The sequence below is a fragment of the Nicotiana tabacum genome, chromosome 19, assembly GCF_000715075.1.
Source record: "Nicotiana tabacum cultivar K326 chromosome 19, ASM71507v2, whole genome shotgun sequence".
In the NCBI taxonomy this organism is placed as follows: Eukaryota; Viridiplantae; Streptophyta; class Magnoliopsida; order Solanales; family Solanaceae; genus Nicotiana; species Nicotiana tabacum.
Window position 1 is genome coordinate 134,044,952 of NC_134098.1, and position 22,269 is coordinate 134,067,220.

Consider the following 22,269-nt stretch of genomic DNA (forward strand, 5'->3'; position numbering starts at 1 on the left):
ATAGTATTAAAATATATTAATATAACAATTATTATTACTACCCTCAACCTCAAACACGTGATAATTGACAACTTGAACTAAAATTGTAGCAAAAATTTAAGCACTGTCATTGTATATATTGCATTCATTTGTTTCCTTTGCTTGGTAGTTGAGAAGTCTACTTCTTCCAACTTCAAAATCCCTTGTAACTTAACCTTCAAACTGCAGTATCTCTATATCCATCTCTTCACCAGCTAGCCATTAGAGTACTGGCCTGGAATAGCATATATATATATATATATATATATATATATACACACACATACATATAATATGTGCGACCCCCCACCCTGCACCACGCACACTAGACCAATCCTCATTTCAAATCTCTTCTGAATATTTGAAGTAAAAGCAAAGAAAACTCTCATCAAACCAACCTTATAGCAATCATGATCTAATAATATTTGTCTCATATCTCTCCTTGCATTTTCACCTTACAGAACAGAAAGAAAGAAAAAACAATATGGAAACACCAAAAAAAGAAGCTATGGATTTTCATTCCAACGTGGATTCTTCACGGCCTTTTCGTTCAATCAAAGAAGCTGTAGCCATCTTTGGCGAGCGATTCTTGGCTAAAGAAATTTATTCTCCAAAACCTTTCACGTTTCCAACTCAAGAAAGTCCGTGGAATAATAATAATCATAATAATTTTTCTCCAAGTCCTGGAAGTGTTAATTATTCCCAAGAAATTGTTACTACCGCCACGTCATGGAAATCTGCTTCATCACCAAATCCTCAAGATTTCAACAATGATCCTCTTGTTGTGGAAGCACTGAAGAAGCTTGAAACTGAGCTGGAAGAAACAAAGACAGAATTGAAGCTTTTGAAAGCAAGAGAATTCGAGACTGAAATTGCTTTAGCTTCTTTAAACGCGGAGCTTCATAAGAACATGTCGAAACTGGCACAAGCGGAAGCAGCTCACGCAGGTTAGAGGCGATTTCATGATTTTTATCTTAATTTAGTTTCAAGTTCTGAGTTTTCTGAAAAATATGAGATCAGTATGTATGACTGGAACTTTTTTTAGGAAAATCTTGTCGGTAAGAAAGTTTTTGGTGTTTGGTTACTTGAAAATATTATTTTTCCGGGAGTTATTTCGACTTTTAACTTCATATTAATTGCGTCAATACTTTTAGCTGAAGTCATTTTCCTTTATTATATGATTAACTTAGTATTAGTTGCTCCAACTAGGGTGGTTGTTCGGTACTTCGGTATGTTATTTATGAATTACGGTTCGGTATTTCGGTATTCGGTATATCAATTGTGCATACAAATTACCGTATCCAATTAGTTCGGTACGGTTTGATATTTTCTTATTTGGTTCGGTACAATTCAGTACGGTTTCTTGGCACTGGCGAGTGGAAACCGCATATATATAGTTAAAAAAACTTATCATTTCATTGCACTAGCAATTAAATAGTTGGGCAGAGAAAGCTTGTCATAAAGCGAACCAAATCTTAATTAAGATTAATATATATTGCTCCAGTTGAGAAAGTTTTCAAAACACAAGTTCTCAATTCTGATTAACAGAACAATTTTCATCTCCATGTTTAGTAGTAATTGTTTGTTAAAATGCCAAAACAATAAAATCTATAGCCTTTTAATGAAATGGACAAAGAATATTGGGTTAGGGGTTTAGGCTTTTGGGCTCGGCCTCTAGGCAGTGTAGGAATTTAGGTAAAATTAATTCGGTATTTTGAAATATCAAAAATTTAATACCGAGTACCATACCGAAATACCGAAAATTTGATACCAAAATATCGAATTAATTTGATTCGAAATTCGATTTTTCGGATTTTATGTCCGCCTCTAACTCCAACTAGGACAAATATGAGTATTTTATTCATCAACGCGTTATTGAGTTGCAAATATTACATTAGCTCATAATGTTTAGTATATATTTTTAAAAAATATTTTTCACACCATCACTTTCCTTTTTCCGGAAGAAAGGTGGGGTACACACAAAATCAAAATTGATGATGAAGATATCCTAATAAATGGAAGGGGCAAATTAAAGGATAAGTTCCGCTCTCATCCCAATAGAGACATGCAACAACAACAACAATAACAACAACCCAGTAAAATTTACTAATTGGGTATGGGGAAGGAAGTGTGTACGCAGACTTTACCCATACCCTGAAGGAGTAGAGAGGCTATTTCCGAAAGACCCTTGGCTCAAGAAAACAAAAAGACAAAATGACAAAAGGAGACAATATTAGTATCACCACAGCAATCATAGGAAAAATAGGAACACCATGAAATCCAGAAAAAAGATGCAAAGCAAAAGCGATAACTAGTACATAGGTCCTGCACTGAAAAACAAAATAATAAGACACAATATTGCCACTAGCTATCTTAGATAAAACCCCTGCCTGGCTAGTCCCACAATAGTACGAAGTAAGGCAAGACTCAGCTACCTCCTAACCTACAACCCTAATACTCGACCTCTACATCTTCTTATCAAGTGTCATGTCTTCAGAAATCTGGAGCATCACAATATCCTGCCTGATCACCTCTCCACAATACTTCTTAGGCCGCCCTCTACCTCTTCTCGTGCCCTCCACAGCCCGCCGCTCACACCTCCGTACCGGAGAATCTGGACTTCTCCTCTGAACATGTCCGAACCATCTAAGCCTCGCTTCCCGCATCTTGTCATCAATGGGAGTCACATGCACCTTCTCCCGAATATCATCATTCCTAATCTTATATATCCTAGTGTACCCGCACATCCACCTCAATATCCTCATTTCTGCTACTTTCATCTTCTGGATATGTGAGTTCTTAATGGGCCAACACTCAGCCCCATACATCATGGACGGTCTAACCACCGCTTTATAGAACTTACCTTTGAGTATCAGTGGCACTCTCTTGTCACACAGGACTCCAGATGCTAACCTCTACTTTATCCATCCTACCCCTATACGGTGTGTGATATCCTCGTCGATCTCTCCTCCCCCCTAGATAACCGAACCAAGGTACTTGAAGTTGCCTCTACTCGTGATGACTTGTGATTCAAGCCTCACATCCACGCCCACTTCCCCCGGCTCAGCGCTGAAATTACACTTCGGGTATTATTTCTTCGTCCTGCTCAGCTTGAAACCCTTAGACTCAAGAGTTTGTCTCCAAACCTCCAGCCTCTCATTAACACCGGCTCGCGACTCATCAATTAGAACTATGTCATCGGTGAATAGCATGCACCATGGCATCTCCCCTTGAATATGGTGTGTTAACGCGTCCATTACCAGGGCGAATAAGAACAGACTGAGCGCAGAACCTTGGTGTAATCCCATTACACCCGGAAAATGCTTAGAGTCGCCTCCTACTGTCCTAACCCGAGTCTTAGCCCCATCATAAATGTCCTTAATCGCCATAATATAGGGAAGCGATACACCTTTTGCCTCCAGGCATCTCGAGAGAACTTCTCTAGGAACCTTGTCATACGCTTTCTCTAGGTCAATAAACACCAAGTGCATATCCTTCTTCCTCTCTCTGTACAGTTATGCCAACCTCCTAACAAGGTGTATAGCTTCTGTAGTCGAACGACCCGGCATGAACTCGAACTGGTTGTCAGATACAGACACTATCATCCTCACCCTCGCTTCAACCACCCTCTCCCATACTTTCATGGTATGACTTAGTAATTTGATACCCCTACAATGGAACTGCCGTACTCCAGCTCCACTCATCCGGCATCCTCTTCGCCTTAAAAATAACACTAAATAACCTAGTCAACCACTCCCAAATCTGCTCTCCCCACACACTTTCAAAATTCTACCAGAATCTCATTTGGCCCGGTCGCTCTGCCCCTACTCATCTTACGCACAGCTCCCACGACCTCCTCAACCTCGATACGCCTGCAGTACCCAAAGTCACGGTGACTCTCGGGATTCTCCAATTCGCCTAGCATAATATTCCGATCCCCTTCTTCATTCAGAAGTTTATGAAAGTAAGTCTGCCATATCCTCTTAATCTGGGCATCTTCCATCAATACTCTACCATCTTCGTCATTGATACATCTCACTTGGTCCAAATCCAGAGCCTTCCTCTCTCTCTCAACTTGGCCAGCCGGAATAACTTCTTCTCCCCGCCTTTTTTCCCCAGTTCCTCGTACATACGTCCATTAGCCGCAGTCTTAGCCTCTCTGACCGCCAGCTTAGTCTCCTTCCTAGATACCTTATACCTCTCCATGCACGCTCGCATCTCCCCCTCTCCTATGCTCCCCACTAAGTTCAGGTACGCCACCTTCTTCGCTTCCACTTTACCTTGGACCACCTCATTCCACCACCAGTCTCCTTTGTACCCACCAGAGACGCCCGTCGAGACCCCTAACACCTCTTTTACAGCCTCCCTAATACAGTCTGTTATCGCTGACCACATAGTGCTCGCGTCACCACTGCTCCTCCAAGTTCTCATACCCGACAACCGCCCCTCCAACTCTTGGGCGTCATCTTTAGTTAAGGCTCCCCACCTGATTCTTGGTCTTCCTCAAGCAGACCTTTTCCTTCTCTTTAACATAATACCAACGTCCATCACCAAGAGCCTATGTTGCATCGCTAGTATCTCACCCGGAATCACCTTGCAATCCTTGCACAACCCTCTGTCACACCTCCTGAGGAGGAGATAGTCAATCTCAATCTTCGCCGCCGCATTTTAAAAAGTAACCAAATGCCCCTCCCTCTTCGGAAAGCTAGAGTTCACAATCACCAACCCAAAAGCCTTAGCGAAGTCCAACAGTGATGTACCTCCTCCGTTCCTCTCCCCAAAACTGACGCCTCCATGCACCTCGCCATAACTACCTGCGGTTAACCCAATATGCCCATTAAAAATCCCCTCATATGAATAGCTTCTCAGCAGGCGGAACCTGGCGCACAATCTCATCTAACCCCTCTCAAAAGCTCCGTTTAACCTCCTCATCTAGACCCACATACGGCGCATAGGCGCTAACAATATTTAGGGTGCACTCCCCAACCACCAACTTAATAGTCATCAATCTATCATTCACCCGTCTAACCTCAACCACATATTCTCTAAGTTTCCTATCCACCAAGATGCCCACTCCATTCTTACCTTTATGGACTCCTGAGTACTAAAGTTTATACCCGTCTGCATCCTTCGCCCTCGACCCTACCCATCTTATCTCCTGGACACACGCTATATTGATCCTTCTCTTCTGGAGGATCTTTGCCAATTCTATAGACTTACCCGTCAATGTACCTACGTTCCATGACCCAATTCTCAACCTACACACACCCTTGTTCCCTTTACCTCCCTTGCCTCCTGCCGTACCCCTAACCCATGTCCAAAATCCCGCCCCACCCCCCGTTCCCCTCCCCCCAAGGACATGACCTCACTCGGCCATCCCTGACCACAGCCACTATACCTACGGCAGAGTAAGGGAAATCACTATCACACACAAGGCAACCGACCAAATCAGAAGAAGACAAGTTGTAACTACAGACACATTAATATGGTGAATAAACTAATACGAACTACGATGGCAGCAATTTAACTAACACAACAAAGGAAAACTGGAAAACGGGAGGTACCAACTCCCGCAAGTAGAACCTTGGAATTGTCTTGGTATATACGACGATGTTGCGGCCACCTAGCACGTTCGCGTCCAACTCCTGCCGCCCCTTGTTGACACTCGCCCGGGTTGTTCTTCAATGTTTGCACACGCACGTCCCTTTCACCGCTAATAGCCACATGCCCCAACCTGAAATACATACAAAACACCAACAAAGGGGGAGGGGTTGTCACCGCTACCACTGGTGAGGCCCCACCCGTAGCAAAGGAGCACAAAAAAGGATGAAATAAAACCTTAAGTTGGTTTGAAAAAAACAGTCAATTCAAAAATAATCACAAGAAAAATGACTGGATCTGAACACTGATCCGTAAAGAATGTAAAATTAAACTTGACACTTTACGTATCTTTCTATAATTTCAAAATAAAAGCTAGTGAAAGAGAAAAATGGCTAGAGGAAGAATAAGATATGAGAGAACGGGAAATCTGTATCCATAAGGAATGTAAAATTAAAAATATAATAATTTTATTTTACAAGTTATTTAAGAACTTTAGAAGATGAAGAACAACAATGTTTCTGAATCTTTTCTGTTTTACAATCAAATAAAATTTATCGGGTAACTACAAAATAGAAACCAAATATACTATTAAAAAAACACACACACAGGGAATGTAATATATTAATTCAGCAGTAAGAAAATAGAGACTATGACCAATTAAACTCTGTTACCTGGCAGTGTCCCTGAAGAAAAACTTGAACTTGGAGCAGAGCAACGAGATTTTCAGACTCCGATAGTGAACCAGATCTAGGGTTTCAGCAAGAGAGAGAGCCCTATAGAGACATGCACAATATTAATACTAGCAATAGTCCAATTTATGATTATGAAGATTTTTTATCTTAACACTAAAAAACATTGTTCAAAAAATACTAAATATTTATAGGAAAACAACTTTTATGAAAATGACTTGTATCCTACTTTACACATATATTTATACTTTTTCTTGTGGCACTCAATATCTGTACTAAATTTAAAGATTTGTCACATATATACTTTTATTGTCCGTTTAAAAAATTGTGAGTTCAATTGACTACATCCCTGCTAATGCAGGTGCAATGGCAGCGTCAAGATCAGTGAAAATTAACAATGAAGATTATTATGGTAATAATCCTAAAGGGGAGGATAATAAACTGAAAAAGGAAATGAGAGTAAGATGGGAGTCATCACCAACTTTAGCAGAGATGTTAACAATTGGAGATACAGATCTTGGGTTGTTTGGATCATCTGGTAAGAAAAAGGACAAGAAGAAGAAGCCTATCATTCCTCTTGTCGGAGACTTGTTCTCAAGGAAGAAAAAATCTCCAACTACTATGGATAATCCACTCTTTTCTTCTTCTCATCTCTTCTGAATTGAAAAAAAAAGAAGACAACAAAACAGAATAAGAACTTCATCATTTTAACTAATTAACTTTATTTTTTCTATGTTCTTTCTGCTGAGATTCAAGAACAATGGGTGTTGGTGTCGAACATCATGAGGAAACACCATCTCTTTAATTCGTGTGTATGTGTGATAATGCTAGTTTTTTTTCTTTCTTTCTTTTCCTATATTTTTTCCTCTCCAAATTTTCGTGCATATTTCAATGTTCAATGTTGCTGTGTCAATGATTTCACTTACCCTTTTTCTAGTATTATTAATTACTTCATTATCTTTTGCATTCTTGGCTTTGATATATGTATTTCTTAATTTCATGGATAATCATAAATAAGAAGGATTAAAGAGTTTCTTATTGATTTTGAAATTAACAACTTTCTAAATAATCTCAAATTTTTATATATAAATAATGACCAGCAGTTTGAGAAGATAAATGTGTTCACAAAAAAGGCCAGAAATACAAATGGGGTTCTGGCAATTAAGCATCCTCAGCAGCTCGGCTAACTTAGGATATGTTGAAATTATAATATGTATGAATATTTGTTAACTTCGAAATTAATTAACTTTATTGACTTTTTTATATTGAAAGTGTATACAACTTAAATCATTTCGATAATAATCAACTCCATGTTCTTGTTTAGAGATTATTGACGGGTATTAGAAATAGTATAGTATATATCTACAAATTAGCATTTTAATCGAGCAAATTAATGCATGTGGAACAACGGTGATGGAAGCCATAATGTTGACTTAAGTAGCACACACACAAAAAAAGATGCAATTTAAAAGAAAATGAAAAAATTGCAACTATAATTGTAATGTAATGTTTATACCGATAACAACTGAAAAATAAAGATTTAAAACGATAATATAAATCAGCAGTAGGGTGGAATCTCTAAGCATCTCATATATGAACTAACTTCATCAATAATTCCTCTTTGATATATATTGATTAATTTTGCATTTGTTTTAATATAGACGTATTTTATTTAGTTTCTCGATAACAAGTTTAAACTTTTAATTAGCGCCACAAGAAACATTACTAACCACAAAAAAAATTGGAATAACAAATTAAAAAAGCTCAATGCACATATCATTTAAAACCAATACCATATTGATTTGCTCCGGGGATGGTAAATAATCAAAATTTGAAGGGCGAGTATAAAAACTTTTGTTTTTAAAATATTGAAATACTTATTTATAAGAATGTAATATTTTTCTATTCTGATACTAACTAAAACAAGAGTTGGAAAACACTGAAATTTATATAGATAAATAAAAAAGCATTAAGCTTAGTAACTATATATCCACAAAATTGCGGTATGTTTTCAGAAAAATAAAGTACTCGCACAATAATTACCAAAAGTAAAAGATAATAAGAAAATGAGAAGAAAGAAGGGAAAAACAAAAAGAAGACCAGCCAAAACGAGCTTTGCTAAGCTGCACCACTAATATGGGTGGAAATGAAACTAGTTAGCCACTTTTAAAGTATGATGTCATATTTTATAATATATTTAAAGATTAGTCAATTTTGTTTAAATTTTAGGACACGACGTCCTGAAGTTTATACCTCAAATTTCAAACTTCAGGACATCGTGTCCTAAGTTCGAAAATTGTGTCCAAAAATTTGAATCTTATATCATAAATTTTAAATTAGTAATTCAGAAATTTAGATCATAAAATTTAGATAAATTAGTTAATTCTTAAATATATTATAAATAGTATATATATTTTAAATAGCGAACTTAAAAATGGATATTGCACCTCGCCTTAATGCTCCATAGCCGCCACGGCCATTTTTCTTTTGCCCTTTTCACGAAAATAAAAAAAGAAACACAGAAAAATAAAAGTAAAAAATTAACGATTCCTGTTTATTCACGTAATTATAAAATTCAGAGCAAGACAAAAACAGATTGACACACCAAATAAGAAATCAATTTTCCGGTCCACAAAGAGAAGAAAAGGAAAAACAAGACAGGAAGTGAGAAACTCAAGAGAAAGCAATCAAACTCGAGTGTGAAATTTCACAACAAAAAGAAAATCAATCATCAGTTTGATTATATACTTTTTCAGTTGCTGAATTTGAGTTTGTTGATTGAAGATTTTTCAATAAAGATAAAAAGAGATGCAATCAGCTATGCTATTGAATCCTCCAGCTACCTGTTCTTCATACCCTTCTAGAAGCTTCCAAACCCTAGAATCTTCATCTTCCTCATGCTCTCCTTCTTCTTCTACCACCACTCTCTTTCTTCCTCCTCCTCCTCTTCTCAAGGTATGCCCTTTTTTTTGCTTCTTATTGTAAATCTGTTGTTTTACTGTCAATTTCTGTCCTTTTCGATTCTCTTAATTATCTGCTTTTGTTTTGCAGATTTCCGGCTTCTTTGGAACTCGATTTTCCGTGTTGACGAGGCGTAATTCGTCATCGCGTGCCGTCCGTAGTGCTTCACGGCAGCAAGGTGTGATTTCTGCTTCCGTTTACCTTGTCGTTTTCTGTATTTGTATTACCTTAATGAATACAATTTTTTTTTACTTAGGAATTTCATAACAAGTATCAAATTGATTTAGCTTTAATCAAATAATTTGGTACATATTTAGTTTGTTACCTTTTTTTAGTCGGGAATTGTGCTTAAATCATTTTGTGATAAGCTAAGTTACTCGAACTCTTCACTTTCAGTGCCGCACCCGTGTTGACGCGACGTGGGTGTGGGTATGGGTGAGGGATCCGTGTCGGATCTGGTCAACCGATTTTGGGTACTTTCACCAAAATCAACAGACAAATTTGGGACAGATACAATGATTTTTGAAAACAAATCAAAAGTTAGGGTGATATGGAAGAAAATGGAATACCTATATATAAATTTCTATGTATCCTTTTCCTTTTATCTACTTCCAAAATTCTATTCTTGTTCAATATTTTCTCCTTCTCGGAATACCTTGTAAGTTTTCCACATAATGTCTCATAATTTAGACATATATAACTCTATTTTTAAATAATTGAATTATTTTTTGTCGAATCCCCGCATCCGTATCCGTACCTGGATCCGTACCCCCGAATCTTTAAATTTAGATCATGAAGGATCTGACCTCTAGATCCGCACCCGTATCGGACACCCGCACCCGAGTCCGAGCAACTTAGGTGATAAGAACCAGTTCATTTATTTAGCGAATTTGGTTTATTTTATTTTATTGAAAATTATTAGCTTGTACTCGACGTCAAATCATATGGGGCCCATTGAGCTTGTTACCTCTTTTAATCGGAAATTTTGCTTAAATCAGTTATATGGTCAGAACCAATACGTTAAAAGATTTTAGCTTTTTTATTTGGCAAATAACCAACTGTTATATTATTGAAATCGATTAGTTTGTAATGAATTTTCTGATAATCACTTATTTAGATTATCAGAAAAGTCTCGGAAATCAAAAGGCCCTAAATTTATCTTTTCTATTTGATATGCAGATAGGATACCAAGGGTTCCTTATTAGCTTTGCGTGTTGGTTTTTAAGCTTAGATGCAAATGTTTCTGTTCTTAGTTCGATGACATACTAAGTGCTGTCGGTAGTAGTTTCCGCCTTGCTAATAAATATTTATCGGCTTTATGTTGAATCTGAAATGATTTGCTTGTTGGCTCTTGGTGCAGTTGTAAAGGCTGTTGCAACTCCAAATTCAGCAGTAGAAGAGTTACCACTTACTGCAGAAAACATTGAGAGTGTGCTGGATGAAATTCGACCATATCTGATTGCAGATGGAGGAAATGTTGCATTGCACAAAATTGATGGCAATGCTGTCAAGCTAAAACTACAAGGAGCTTGTGGCTCCTGTCCAAGTTCTGTCACGACGATGAAATTGGGAATTGAGCGTCGTTTGATGGAAAAGATCCCAGAAATTGTTGCTGTTGAAGCAGTACCAGACGAAGAAACTGGCCTTGAGCTTAACGAAGAAAACATAGAGAAGGTAGATGCTTCTCTCTGTTATTTATATGTTGCACATACAACTGGGACAGTCCTTCCAAAACTGTAAACTTGAACTAGATGATCTTCAACACATTGTGGACAAATTAAGTCATGTCCTAAATTACTTCGTCCGTTCGTCGTCATCCAAAGAGATATGGTTTCTCAACCAGTTAAGTTAGTTGTCATGCATAGGTACGTAGCTCATAAGAAAAACAGGCCATTTTACTTTCAAAGTTGGTTGAACCAGCTAAATTCCCTTCCTTGATAGGCTGACCATGTACTTGAGTCTACTGTATTAGTGCCAAGACCTGACCATACTACTCCATGGTTAGTCTAGGGCTGCTGCATAAATTGATTGTGTTCATTTTTCTTTAATTTGGCCACAGAAGCCTTCACCCGAACATGCAGCTACCCTTTTTCCTCTATTAGACTTGAAGTTTGGTTTATATCCATACAACTTGAAAAACTTATCAATACTGTGCCAGTCTTTTTGCAATAACTGCAAGTCAACAATGGCATTTGTTATTTGTGATTCTCTAACATGAAATCCAGCGTTGAAAGAGGCATTGCGTCAGGCTGACCCAGTCATGAATCGAATAGTAGGTTGTATTTCCATTTACTTCTCGTCCTGAATGAACAGTGGAAGGCAAATGTGGCATGATTAAATTGTTGCTTCTGACTCCAATATAAGATTTATCCAGACACACAAGTAACTGCATGTCATTATTTTGTTCGAGATGCTTAAGATTAGGTATTCTTTAATTCTGCATGATTTTCATTGATATATTTGGATGATGGAGTTGCCCGTGGGGCTTTGATGTAGTGGTAGGAGCGTAACACGTGATGTCTGGGTAGGCGCAAGTCACGGATTCAAAGCTGCCACAGTCAAAGACATCTTCATGTTCACGATGTCATCTTAGATTCATTTAGCACTTCAGCAGCTATACTCATTGCTCAAATTGTCAGTAGCTCTGATCAATATAGAAAATGTGTGTTCGCAGATCTTCTTGCTTTATTGATTTTTATTTATAACTATAGGTTCTTGAAGAGATAAGGCCGTATCTCGTTGGGGCTGCTGGTGGAAGTTTGGAACTTGTGGCAATTGAGGAGCCAATAGTTAAAGTTCGAATCACAGGTCCTGCAGCTGGTGTAATGACTGTTCGTGTGGCTGTAACTCAGAAACTGAGGGAAAAGATCCCAGCAATTGCGGCAGTTCAACTGTTACAGTAGAAGTGTTTGCACAGCTCTTTTAGTGGTGCGTCTGTGTCATAAGCAGACTAAGTAGGAGCATGATTGGCTCAGTTAGCGTGAAGCCTTCATCATATGCTGCCTATGTACCAAAAAAGGAAATAGTAAGCTCTACCTTGTACAGTTGCGCTGCATTTAATTTTCAGTCTATATGTTCTATATTGTAATATTTGGATAGGGCACCACGGAGAGGGAATTGCAATACCCAGTTTGTGGATCAAGATGACCCTGACGATTTGAGATGTTCAAACATGGAATGTCTAGGATTTTGGGATCCGAACAACAATTTAGATAATCAAAAGAGAGGTGAATTTATATTGATGATTCGATCCTTCCGCAGCAATAGAACTGAACGAATACTCCTATTACACGTATCATGAGCCATAACTACACGACCATAACTATCTTGGCTAGCCTTCACATATATATATATATATATCAGTTATATATGTGAGCTTACGTGCGCTTAGGCTCTTATGCAATTTTTTTATCACATTGCTACTTCGCCGTTTTGCCTGTTTTTGTTAGCCTGTTATGTTTTGGGCGGTGGGCATCTTGTAGTGTTAGGTATATCAGACTTATTTTTTGATTGGTTGGGAAGATTGTGAAACTGCGATGTCTTTACTGTGATTTTTTGGCGTGGTGTCTTCTTAGACTTCTATACTTTAGTAAAATATGCCTGAGCTCACTATATATTTTCATATGTTTTGCGTAGACTATGCAAAACCTTGACGGTTTAAGCTAAATATCTCATCTCTGATAACCTGAGCTCTTGGATAAATCAAATGGTCACCAACAAATATTTAAAAAAAAAAAAAGGTTCAACCACCACCAAGAGTAATAGTTTGGATAATGTTTATATGTACATAGCGCAAATACCAAAAGATCAATCAAAATACCAGCACTAAAATCTGGAAAGTATATCACTCAACAAACCATCTTGAACTGTTAAAAAGAGTTGGTTCATTATTCTAGTCAAACAGGTTAGAAAACGTCCAACCAACCACCAATTACTATTTTAGAAGAGGTAATCACCAAAAAGTTTCACTGTATCAGGTCAAATAACATTCCAAAACACGCCAAGAACAGTGGAGATGACTATTAAGATCCACTGTAAAATTTCTAATAGTACCGAAATAGCATTTCTTCCATGCATAAATGACAAGTACAAGATAACAAAAATGTGAATATGTGATAACTCAGCTTTAAGTAAAGAATAATGGGGCTCCGTTGTGCTCTCACTACTTCGTCAAGATGCCCTGTAAAGCTCTAGAGAAAATGATGATGTGAAAATAACTTGGACCAAGTTTTCCTCTCATTAGAAAGCCTGCTAAGGGGAATCTGTATCGAAACACACCCACACAAGAGAGGTGACTACCATGATCATACGAACAAAACAGTGCCGAATTCTCTAGTCTCTATATGTGGAATCCTACCTGAGAAAGAACAAGAGATGGCTTGAGATGCTCCTAATAAACCTTTAACCTCCCTTCACTCAAGCAGGCAACTTCCCAGATTTCCTCAGCAATGTATACAGTGCAATGTACTGTCATGCTCTTCTCAGATTAACGAATCCACTTTGGAGTAATCTTCTTAATGACAGTAGAGCTTGATCACAGAGTCAGCACCTGCAGTAAACAACCATGGTTGCCTGGGATGGAACTTGCAGTCCATGACACCTGAAGACAGTTGCAATCAAGAAATGTTAACAAAGTGGTAGCATGTGTTGGAGACCACTACCATCAACATAATAAGCCATCTATATGAATGAAATTCACTTTTTCTTTGGTATAGCTGCATTGGAGATAAACTGAAGGAAGACTCAAGACCCAACTAGCATTGGCTAATAATAAGCCATCTATTTGGCTTTGCTTTACAAATGATATTGAACTTAGATCTGCATATCTTTTAATTATCACATGTTAGTTTCAGAACTTGCAAAACTTGGGGATCCTTAAATTTAAATGTCGATCCCATCAACTCTAGTGAATATAGCCATCTGGCATATTTCGAGATTAGTTTAAGAACTTGCTAAACACCTTGGAGATCCTTGAATTAAAATCTCGACCCCATCAACTTAGGTGAATTTAGCCATCTGGCATATTACCAAGCTTAAATAAACACCTTGGAGATCCTTGAATTAAAATCTCGACCCCATCAACTTGGGTGAATTTAGCCATCTGGCATATTTCCAAGCTTAAATCTCGACCTCGTCATCTTAAAGTGAATTTAGCCATCTGGCGTGTTTCCATCTGTTGACCCAACTAGTACAGGTAAAATTGGTTTTGCTTTACAGATGATATTGAAATTAGATCTGCCTATCTGGCAATTTTTATCACAGATTAGTTTAACTTCCAAAACACCTTGGGGATCCTTTAATTTAAATCTCAACTCCATCAACCTTAAGTGAAATTTAGCCATCTGGCGTATTTCCTCCGACATACCAGGATATCCATGATTGAGTTGAACCATTCTGTTGCCAGCTGTATTATTCTGTATCAACATTAGCTGTTTCTCTAGATGCCTCTATGGCCTTGGTGCAAAATAATCTACCTCAAAAGGGCCCTCTTGTCTGATGTTAAGCTCCAACCAGACAAAAGTTCCTAATGCACTATTATATTGACAAACATATCTTTCAAAATGCATTCGAGGGTAAATAAAACCTGAAGAGCACTAATTGCTGCAGCTTCATCAGATTAACACTTCTTTCTTCCAGTGTAAGATGGGATGGCGATTGGGGACTAAACTAGAATCGTCATATGATGAAAAGAAAGGGTAATAAGGTCATACCTCTTCCATTTTCACTGGCATGACCACGAAGAATCTCCAGAGGTACAATCAACGGATTCTGGTTTAGATCTGAATAAACCATGCCATGGAAAACGTATGCAGTACAATCATCAGAAGACGAAGCAAACAAAGGATAGGAGCGATGAAAGGCCACTTTGTTGATGTCCTTCGGATGGCAACTGTAACATTAAAGAACCTCCATATAAGGGCAGTTATGGACCAACTACAGCAATGAATGAATAGACTAACCAATCACATTTGCAGAGAACTAAATACGAACAAGTGAATATTTTCAATATAACACATCTAATGCCTGCAACTTCCTTTTATTTTAATGACCGAGAAATCCGGGGCCAATCCTTAGGATCAACCACAGCTTTCGAAACTGGGAGATAACTCGCCTGCCCTTCTCCACTTAAATATCAGCCTTAGTTTGCATGGCGCAGGGCTCGAACCTGTGACCTAAGTCACACGTCTCTTAATCTTTTCTACTTGAACTAAGCCCCGGAGGCATCTAATGCTTGCAACTTAACTCAAACAAGATCCTACCCCCAAGCATATCAGATTAAGATAGCAGAAACGCGAATTATGTGCACCAGTTAACATGTGTCAGCACAAAACACATCCACAACAGGCAAACATTAGTTCACTAGACTGATTTCATAAAAGCAACATTAGATACGTCCAGAACTTTCAAAATGACAAATCAATTGCAAGTACATACTTGAGAACTCTGTAAGGTTGAGATGCAAGGTAAATGTCAAACAACCACACACCAAATTAGCATAAAGGCAAATCTGTGTGTTGCTGTGTGCACAATTTAACATGTGTCAGGCTGTCAGCACAAAACTTGAATGCACAATAGGCGCATGCTTTAATTCACCAGACAGAGTACATAAGAAAACCAATAAGATATGTCCAGAAGAGCTTTTCAAAATTTAAAAATATCAATTGCAAGGACATACTTGAGAACTCTGTACGGTTGAGATGAAAGGTCCATGTCAAACCAGCACAGTTTTCCATCTCTACTCCCTACAATAAGATTGTCACCTGCACACATAGTTTAAAGAGCTTATTAACAAGTTGAGTACCGCAACTAACAGTCATGATTATCAAAAGAGCGTACACATACCACCAGGATGAATAGCAATAGACGAGACTTCACGAACACCAGTCTCTAGCTTCTTAATGAGCTTTTGATTCAAGAGATCATAAACACGAATGTTTTTCTTCGTCGAAATAAAGAAGGCAGAGCGAGAAGGATGGAAAGCAGTTGAAACTGGAAGTCCATGAAGCTTGAATGGTATTCTTTGAGTCTGTTTCTTTGAGAGCAGGTGAATCAAAACTGCTTTTGATTGGCGTAGATAAGAGTCAAGGAATGACATCAATCAACCAACAACAGTCTCAAAGTTTCACGTTAATGAGGCAATAAACACACACAAACACCATCCCACCCTGATCTTTCTGTTTCCACATCTCTTCTATTCCAAACAAACAGAACAGTTTACTTTAAAAAATGAAAGAAGAAAGCCCTCACAGATATGCTAAGGATGATTTGCCAAAACATTAACAAGGCATGCAAGTTAGTACCACCACTAGAACTTACAAATTCATATAGCAGCAACAGAGTATGCTTTATTTTTCACATCAGATGACTATAAAAAGTTTAGTTTTTATCAGACACTACAACACATCAAGACATGGGCAGGGGTGGTGAAGACTGGCGGCATTCAAGTTAGAAGATCAGGCCAATAATGTAAATCAGATGAAGGATATCAGAGGGCATAAGAGTTGAGAAATAGTCGCCCTTCCGATGCCACTCAACTGAAGAAACAGTCTGCATAGACAAAAACATTTGAGCTACACAGGAGGATTTCATAGTAATCATCACTTTAATACCTGAGCCATCACAAAGATCCAATGGGGAACACGAAAGGTACCTTAAAGTGCTTCAACCTGATTCCTCCATTCTTATCATCTTGAACCCAATTCACATTGGTTTTATCATGATCTAAGCAAAACAATTAAGAGTTAGGCAACATAATGAGTAATGAACCTCAAACAAATTTCGGCTTCTTCAAATGAAACTGACCAGAGTCATCCGCTGATGGTGTTTCAACACTCAAAAGCTCTTCAAGACTATTATGTTCTTCTGCATTGCCTAGTCCACTGTTCAAAAGATATACATCTTCTCCCCTGCAATATTTATGTGATAGCAATTTAAGATCTGTACCAATGTTATCTACAATAATCATAAGCTCCAGTAAATCACTTACATGCAGACTGCCAATATAGGACGTTCAGGCATAGGATTCCACGAAACATGCCGGACGGATTCCCCCAGCTCCCAGATCCTTATACACCTTCCAGTTTCAACCTCCCAAATGCGCACCGTCCCATCACTTGAACCTTCACATGTACGAATCAAAAATACCTAAGCACTTCGATCACAGTATTTACCAACAAAGACGCATAACATTCCAGGACTAAAGACCATACCAGAAGCAATCCACTGCCCAGTAGAGTCTGTAGAAATTGACACAACTGGACCTTTATGACCTTTGTACTCCAGATAACACGAAGTTGGATAAGGTCTGAGATCCTTGCGACTTGGCAACTTGGGCTTTAAAGACTCGGGATCAATATTAATCTGCAAAAGAAAGAGAGATTTATTGCGGAAGAGACCAGATGATAGTCTGACCCAGATAAAAAATAGCAAGACAAAATGAAGGGAGAAGGGATCAAATCATTCACGTACACGTTTTTTCCGAACTCTTGCACATAAATAAAGATCCATACAGCGTTCAAAATTTTCCTTGACAGCTTTCTCATATGCTGGAACATTTCTCAGCGATGTGAACCTAAAGCAGTGACAAGCTTAGCATGAAGATATTAAAAAATATAACAGCTGTACAGAGTACACTATAAAACAATCAAATAAGCCTAATACCGTTTCGGGATAAACTTTGGTCGGTCTTCCTCAAACATAAGCTGATATGAGTTGAGATCCTCTTGTGTAGGAATATATTCTAAAGAAGGGTTATAAGACTCATCATGACCTGAAAATAGGCCAGTTTTTTAGAAAAGCAGATAGCCAGTACACTTTCTCCAAAAAGGGAAAACACGAAAGATCCTACATCACAGGAAAGATAATATACACAACCGTCATCAAGAAAAGATGGTCAGGCTGCATACCAGGCAATTTTGGTTTAGGAGCAGGAATATATGCCAACCCCTGTCTATCTATTGCAGTGGAATCATCTCCCCATAAGAGATAGGCACTTGGCTCTTCCTTTGGCTTCTCGTCAAACTTTATAAGTCCCTTTCGAATCGCTCGCACATACTGGACAACCTGTAAGTTAAAAAGACACCACAGATCGTGAAAACCACAAACAAATATCAATCACAAAAATACACCATGTATGCAAAAACCTAGAATGTCATTCTCAAGTTTACAGGTAATTACTTCTATTTTTGTGTAACCATATATGCCCTCATTTGGGGCTTTCGGCAAGGACGTAACAGAATTAGCATTTATCTTTTCATATGTAAATGTTAGCATCAATCTTGAGAGAATTGGACTATAAGAACTGGAATTAAGAGAAGAGAACAAGAAGAGGAACACTAGACAATAATATTTCTAAGAATATTTGCAAAATAGTATATCTGCTAGTACACATGATTGTATGCACTGCCTTATTCTAACACTTGATTCGAGCAAAAAACGAGAAAGCAATCAACTAATCAGTGGCTTTGATATTCTCCCGAAAGTCAGTTTTTACAAATGCATCTGAACAACAAGATTCTTATAAGTGATATATTAAGTAAACAAACCAACCATGTACACTATATCAAGACATGGACGAGTTAAATCAGAAAAGTAGAAACAGATTCTTCCAATAGCGTAAGAGCAATATCCACAAAAGATACCTAGCCAATCATTGGAGAAAAGAACAAACTGCATAAGCTAGTTATCGTGAAAAAGCAGATTATACACTTCCAACATTACTCCAGACTAGTGAGCAAATAAAGCAGAAATAAAAGGAAGTCTCAAAAGACCTTACCTTTTTACTCTCCCATTTTGAAGGGATAAAACGTCTCTTTGGTTCTGGTGCACTAGAAAGAGGATGCTTCGAATCATCCCAGGAAAACCAGTCAACATAGGGCTGCAGAACAGAGAGACGAAATAATAGTACGAGTTAGATAAAGGCAAGAACAAGTATCCCTCCTAGACACTCCAGTGCAAAATGGTAACTCCAGAGCACGAACCGCATATGGGTCAAAATCAGTATGAGGTGCCTTTCCTTTCAGCAATCTTTTGACCAGCTTAACTTCATCTTTCGTGAGCTCAACCTCTTCATCGTTATATTCATCATAAATTCTACGCCTGAATTCAACATACAGAAACATGAAAAAACACCAAAACAAAATGGATCTACAGATTACAAGACTAGAGAAAAAGAGACTTAACTATGTAACATAACATGAAGAGTGAAGCATATAGAGGAAATGGAACCTTCTTGATGAGGTGCTAATTTGGTTGCCCTTTTCTTGTGGGTTATAACACATTAAATAGTGGGGTACAAACTTACAAACCATGGCAAATAACGAAAGAGGGGACATGAACTATTAACATTCCAAAAGGAGGATAATACTAGTCTGACACACAATGCTTAGGTGATTATCAACAAAGCACGCAGTATTAAACACTCACTTTTATTAATAATTTCTTTTGTAAGGACTTCTATTAACAATTATTAACTAACCAATTCTTTGAATCATCAACACTGGCAAGAAATGAATCCAATTTATCTTGTCTCTCTTTTTTCTTGATCTTCTTCCCTGCAAGGTCATATCCAATATGTTCCTCGTCTTTGTACCACTCCAATGGAACATCTCCAACTGTATTACGAGGAGCAACCTGACAGGACAAAATATAATTGAATAGAAAGACACAATCTACAAAAAGTAGCAGAAACATCAGAGACGAAGTTATCCTTGGACCACCCATGCATGAAAGAACTGGACAGCATGTAGCATCATCTTTTAGGTTCCAACAGGGTATTATTTATCAATTTGGAGTTTGGACACCAACACAGTGGTTTTAAAATCCAAAAGCACAAAAAACGACAAGGTCCATGGCGCTTGAAGCTAAAAGCAAGAAGTGAAGTTCATACTTCTTTGAAGTGAAGCAGATGAGTTACAAAATCAGAAAATTCAGTACTACAAAAATTAACTAGCAATTATAAAGTTTAGCAACCAATTTACAATAATGATGGTAATAATCAAACTCCCTCGAATTTGAGATTCAACAATCGACCATTTCTTGTTATGATCACTCTGCCTGTCATTATTTGAAAAGCACACTTTTTTGAAGCTCATGGTTTCACCCACGAATCGATAACCGATAACCCCTTGCTGTTCATCGTTTCTTCGCTTTAAGCAATGAACTGATGGCTTTTAATAGCACTGTTTGGGCAAGTAATAATAAAGAGAAAAGGAAAAAGGAACGTGTACATGGAAATTGATAAAATGGTACTAGATTCACCGATACTGCTATTGTTCGACTCTTTCCGTTTCTCAGTCCAAAAAGAAAAATCAAAAGCAGACCTCATCTTCGGATGAATCACTTTCTTCAACTACTGTGCGGGAGTCATCGCTTCCAGCATCATCATCTTTACCGCGTTCAACATCATCTCTACCACTGCCACTTGCACCATTACCACTGACATTGTCACTTTTGGCATCAAAAGAATCTTCGCCATCACTTGATACAAAAACATCCTGGAACAATAGCATAATATTGCCACTCGTACATTAAGCAGCAAACCTTTTGAAAAATCATAGCATAAGTATAAAACATCTTTGATTAGTAAAAACTAAAGCATAAAACAAACTTCCAGTTAATTGCAATCCTATGAATGAGGCACGCATGTATGCCGGCTTATCTTACACCAACCTAACAAAGTGGAAATTACCATGTACCTCTTCCCCAGATAGATGACTATCTTCTGATCCAGATTCACTTAGTGATCCATCATCATCAGAGAAAACCTGAAACCATCATGCACAGTATTCAAACTCGGAATCATCAATTTCTCCGAATTAATTAAGAACAAATCTTTAGATATATTTGGGGAATAATGTGGTTGTCTCAATTATCACAAGTCTCTCACCCTTTGCCACTTGAACTAAGCCCCGGCGTGCTTACCATTATAGTACAACTTAATTAAGGGCATTTTCAATAATTAGGAAAAAGGATGCCAACCCATATTTTTAAAAGAGTCGAAGCTTTTTTAAGTCAAATTTGCTAACTAAATTTAGGTACCAGGAGCTTAACCCAATGCTTAGAGTCATGCTACAACGAAGCTTTGAGGCATTTTCAATCATCAGGGAGAAGAAGAAAAAAGAAGCAATCCACTATTGCTATGATAAAAATTGAATTTTTTTACGTTAAACGTACACCGAAAATAGTTAGCTTTGATTTCTTAAATAGTGATTTCGAATTATTACCTCGTCATCAGCGTCAGAGACAACAGGAGATTCTACGGAATTTTCTTCTGCTGCTGCTGCTGCTGCTTCTTCTTCTTCTTCTTTGCTTATTTCTACCGCCTCTTCAATTTTCTGCTTTTCCAATAAGTTATCTGTTTCTTCTTTCTTTACACCTTTCTGCAGTTTTTTCTGAAGGCTACTCTTCTTTGGAACCTTCATCTCTGTTACAATATCTCGAGAAGAAGCAAAGGAGTTATGGAGCAAAGGGTTTTAAGAGGGAGGTGATAAAGAGAAGAAGGCTAGGGTTTTAGAACCGAGGCGGGGAATTTCCGGTAATTAGATTATTTCTTTTTGTTGAATTGGACCCTGTATTTCTATACCTCTCAAATGGGTCCTCTGACTTATTAACAGTGAATTGGGTTCAAACCTTTCTCTTGGGATATCGAAAGCAAACTAGTAATTGGCACGTAGAAAGGTTTCTCTGCGTGAAAGATTGATTGGCTTTGTGAGCAAGGGAAATTCCCTTTAATTTTATAAATTTCAATAAGTTTATTTTTTAACCTTAAGATTATCTAAAATAAGTAACATGCAAAAACTCGAAAATCATATAAAAACATGTAATCTTCTCGTCGCATTAGAATCGCCTAATGCAATTTTAGTGAAAAGGTTACACAGTGTACACCCGAAGTTTAACGACCGTAAGTTTCCCCAAAGAAACTCAAAAATAAAAAGATTTTCTCTTTTCACTGTTTGAATTAAAATTTGAGAACAAAGAATTTACAGAGTTCTAAAAGAAA

At 37.8% G+C, this 22,269-nt stretch overlaps 3 protein-coding genes across 4 annotated transcripts; 2 read left to right on the forward strand and 1 right to left on the reverse strand.

The window, feature by feature from the left end:
- Positions 1-368: 368 nt before the first annotated feature.
- Positions 369-7,113, forward strand: LOC107781439 (uncharacterized). Its single transcript, XM_016602139.2, has 2 exons — positions 369-965; positions 6,670-7,113. Exons 1-2 carry the CDS (start codon positions 503-505, stop codon positions 6,966-6,968), a joined length of 762 nt encoding a protein of 253 aa, XP_016457625.1. The 5' UTR covers positions 369-502; the 3' UTR covers positions 6,969-7,113.
- Positions 7,114-8,890: 1,777 nt separating this feature from the next.
- On the forward strand, positions 8,891-12,511 carry LOC107781438 (nifU-like protein 2, chloroplastic). Its single transcript, XM_016602137.2, has 4 exons — positions 8,891-9,263; positions 9,360-9,447; positions 10,630-10,943; positions 11,981-12,511. Exons 1-4 carry the CDS (start codon positions 9,117-9,119, stop codon positions 12,170-12,172), a joined length of 741 nt encoding a protein of 246 aa, XP_016457623.1. The 5' UTR covers positions 8,891-9,116; the 3' UTR covers positions 12,173-12,511.
- A 663-nt stretch (positions 12,512-13,174) lies between these two features.
- On the reverse strand, positions 13,175-21,881 carry LOC107781437 (ribosome biogenesis protein BOP1 homolog). Of its 2 annotated transcripts, XR_001647013.2 has the most exons (19): positions 21,494-21,881; positions 20,966-21,034; positions 20,591-20,764; positions 19,747-19,901; positions 19,250-19,367; positions 19,045-19,146; positions 18,176-18,332; positions 17,931-18,039; positions 17,739-17,841; positions 17,480-17,630; positions 17,257-17,389; positions 17,073-17,176; positions 16,921-16,991; positions 16,757-16,817; positions 16,113-16,340; positions 15,946-16,030; positions 14,981-15,159; positions 13,627-13,869; positions 13,175-13,531 (listed from the first exon to the last, which is right to left on the reverse strand). XR_001647013.2 is itself a non-coding variant. In XM_016602136.2 (18 exons), exons 1-18 carry the CDS (start codon positions 21,689-21,691, stop codon positions 13,784-13,786), a joined length of 2,283 nt encoding a protein of 760 aa, XP_016457622.1. In that variant the 5' UTR covers positions 21,692-21,881; the 3' UTR covers positions 13,175-13,783. The 2 variants fall into 2 exon arrangements, 1 of the variants encoding a protein (XP_016457622.1); XM_016602136.2 differs by having other exon boundaries at positions 13,175-13,869.
- Between the last annotated feature and the right edge of the window lie 388 nt (positions 21,882-22,269).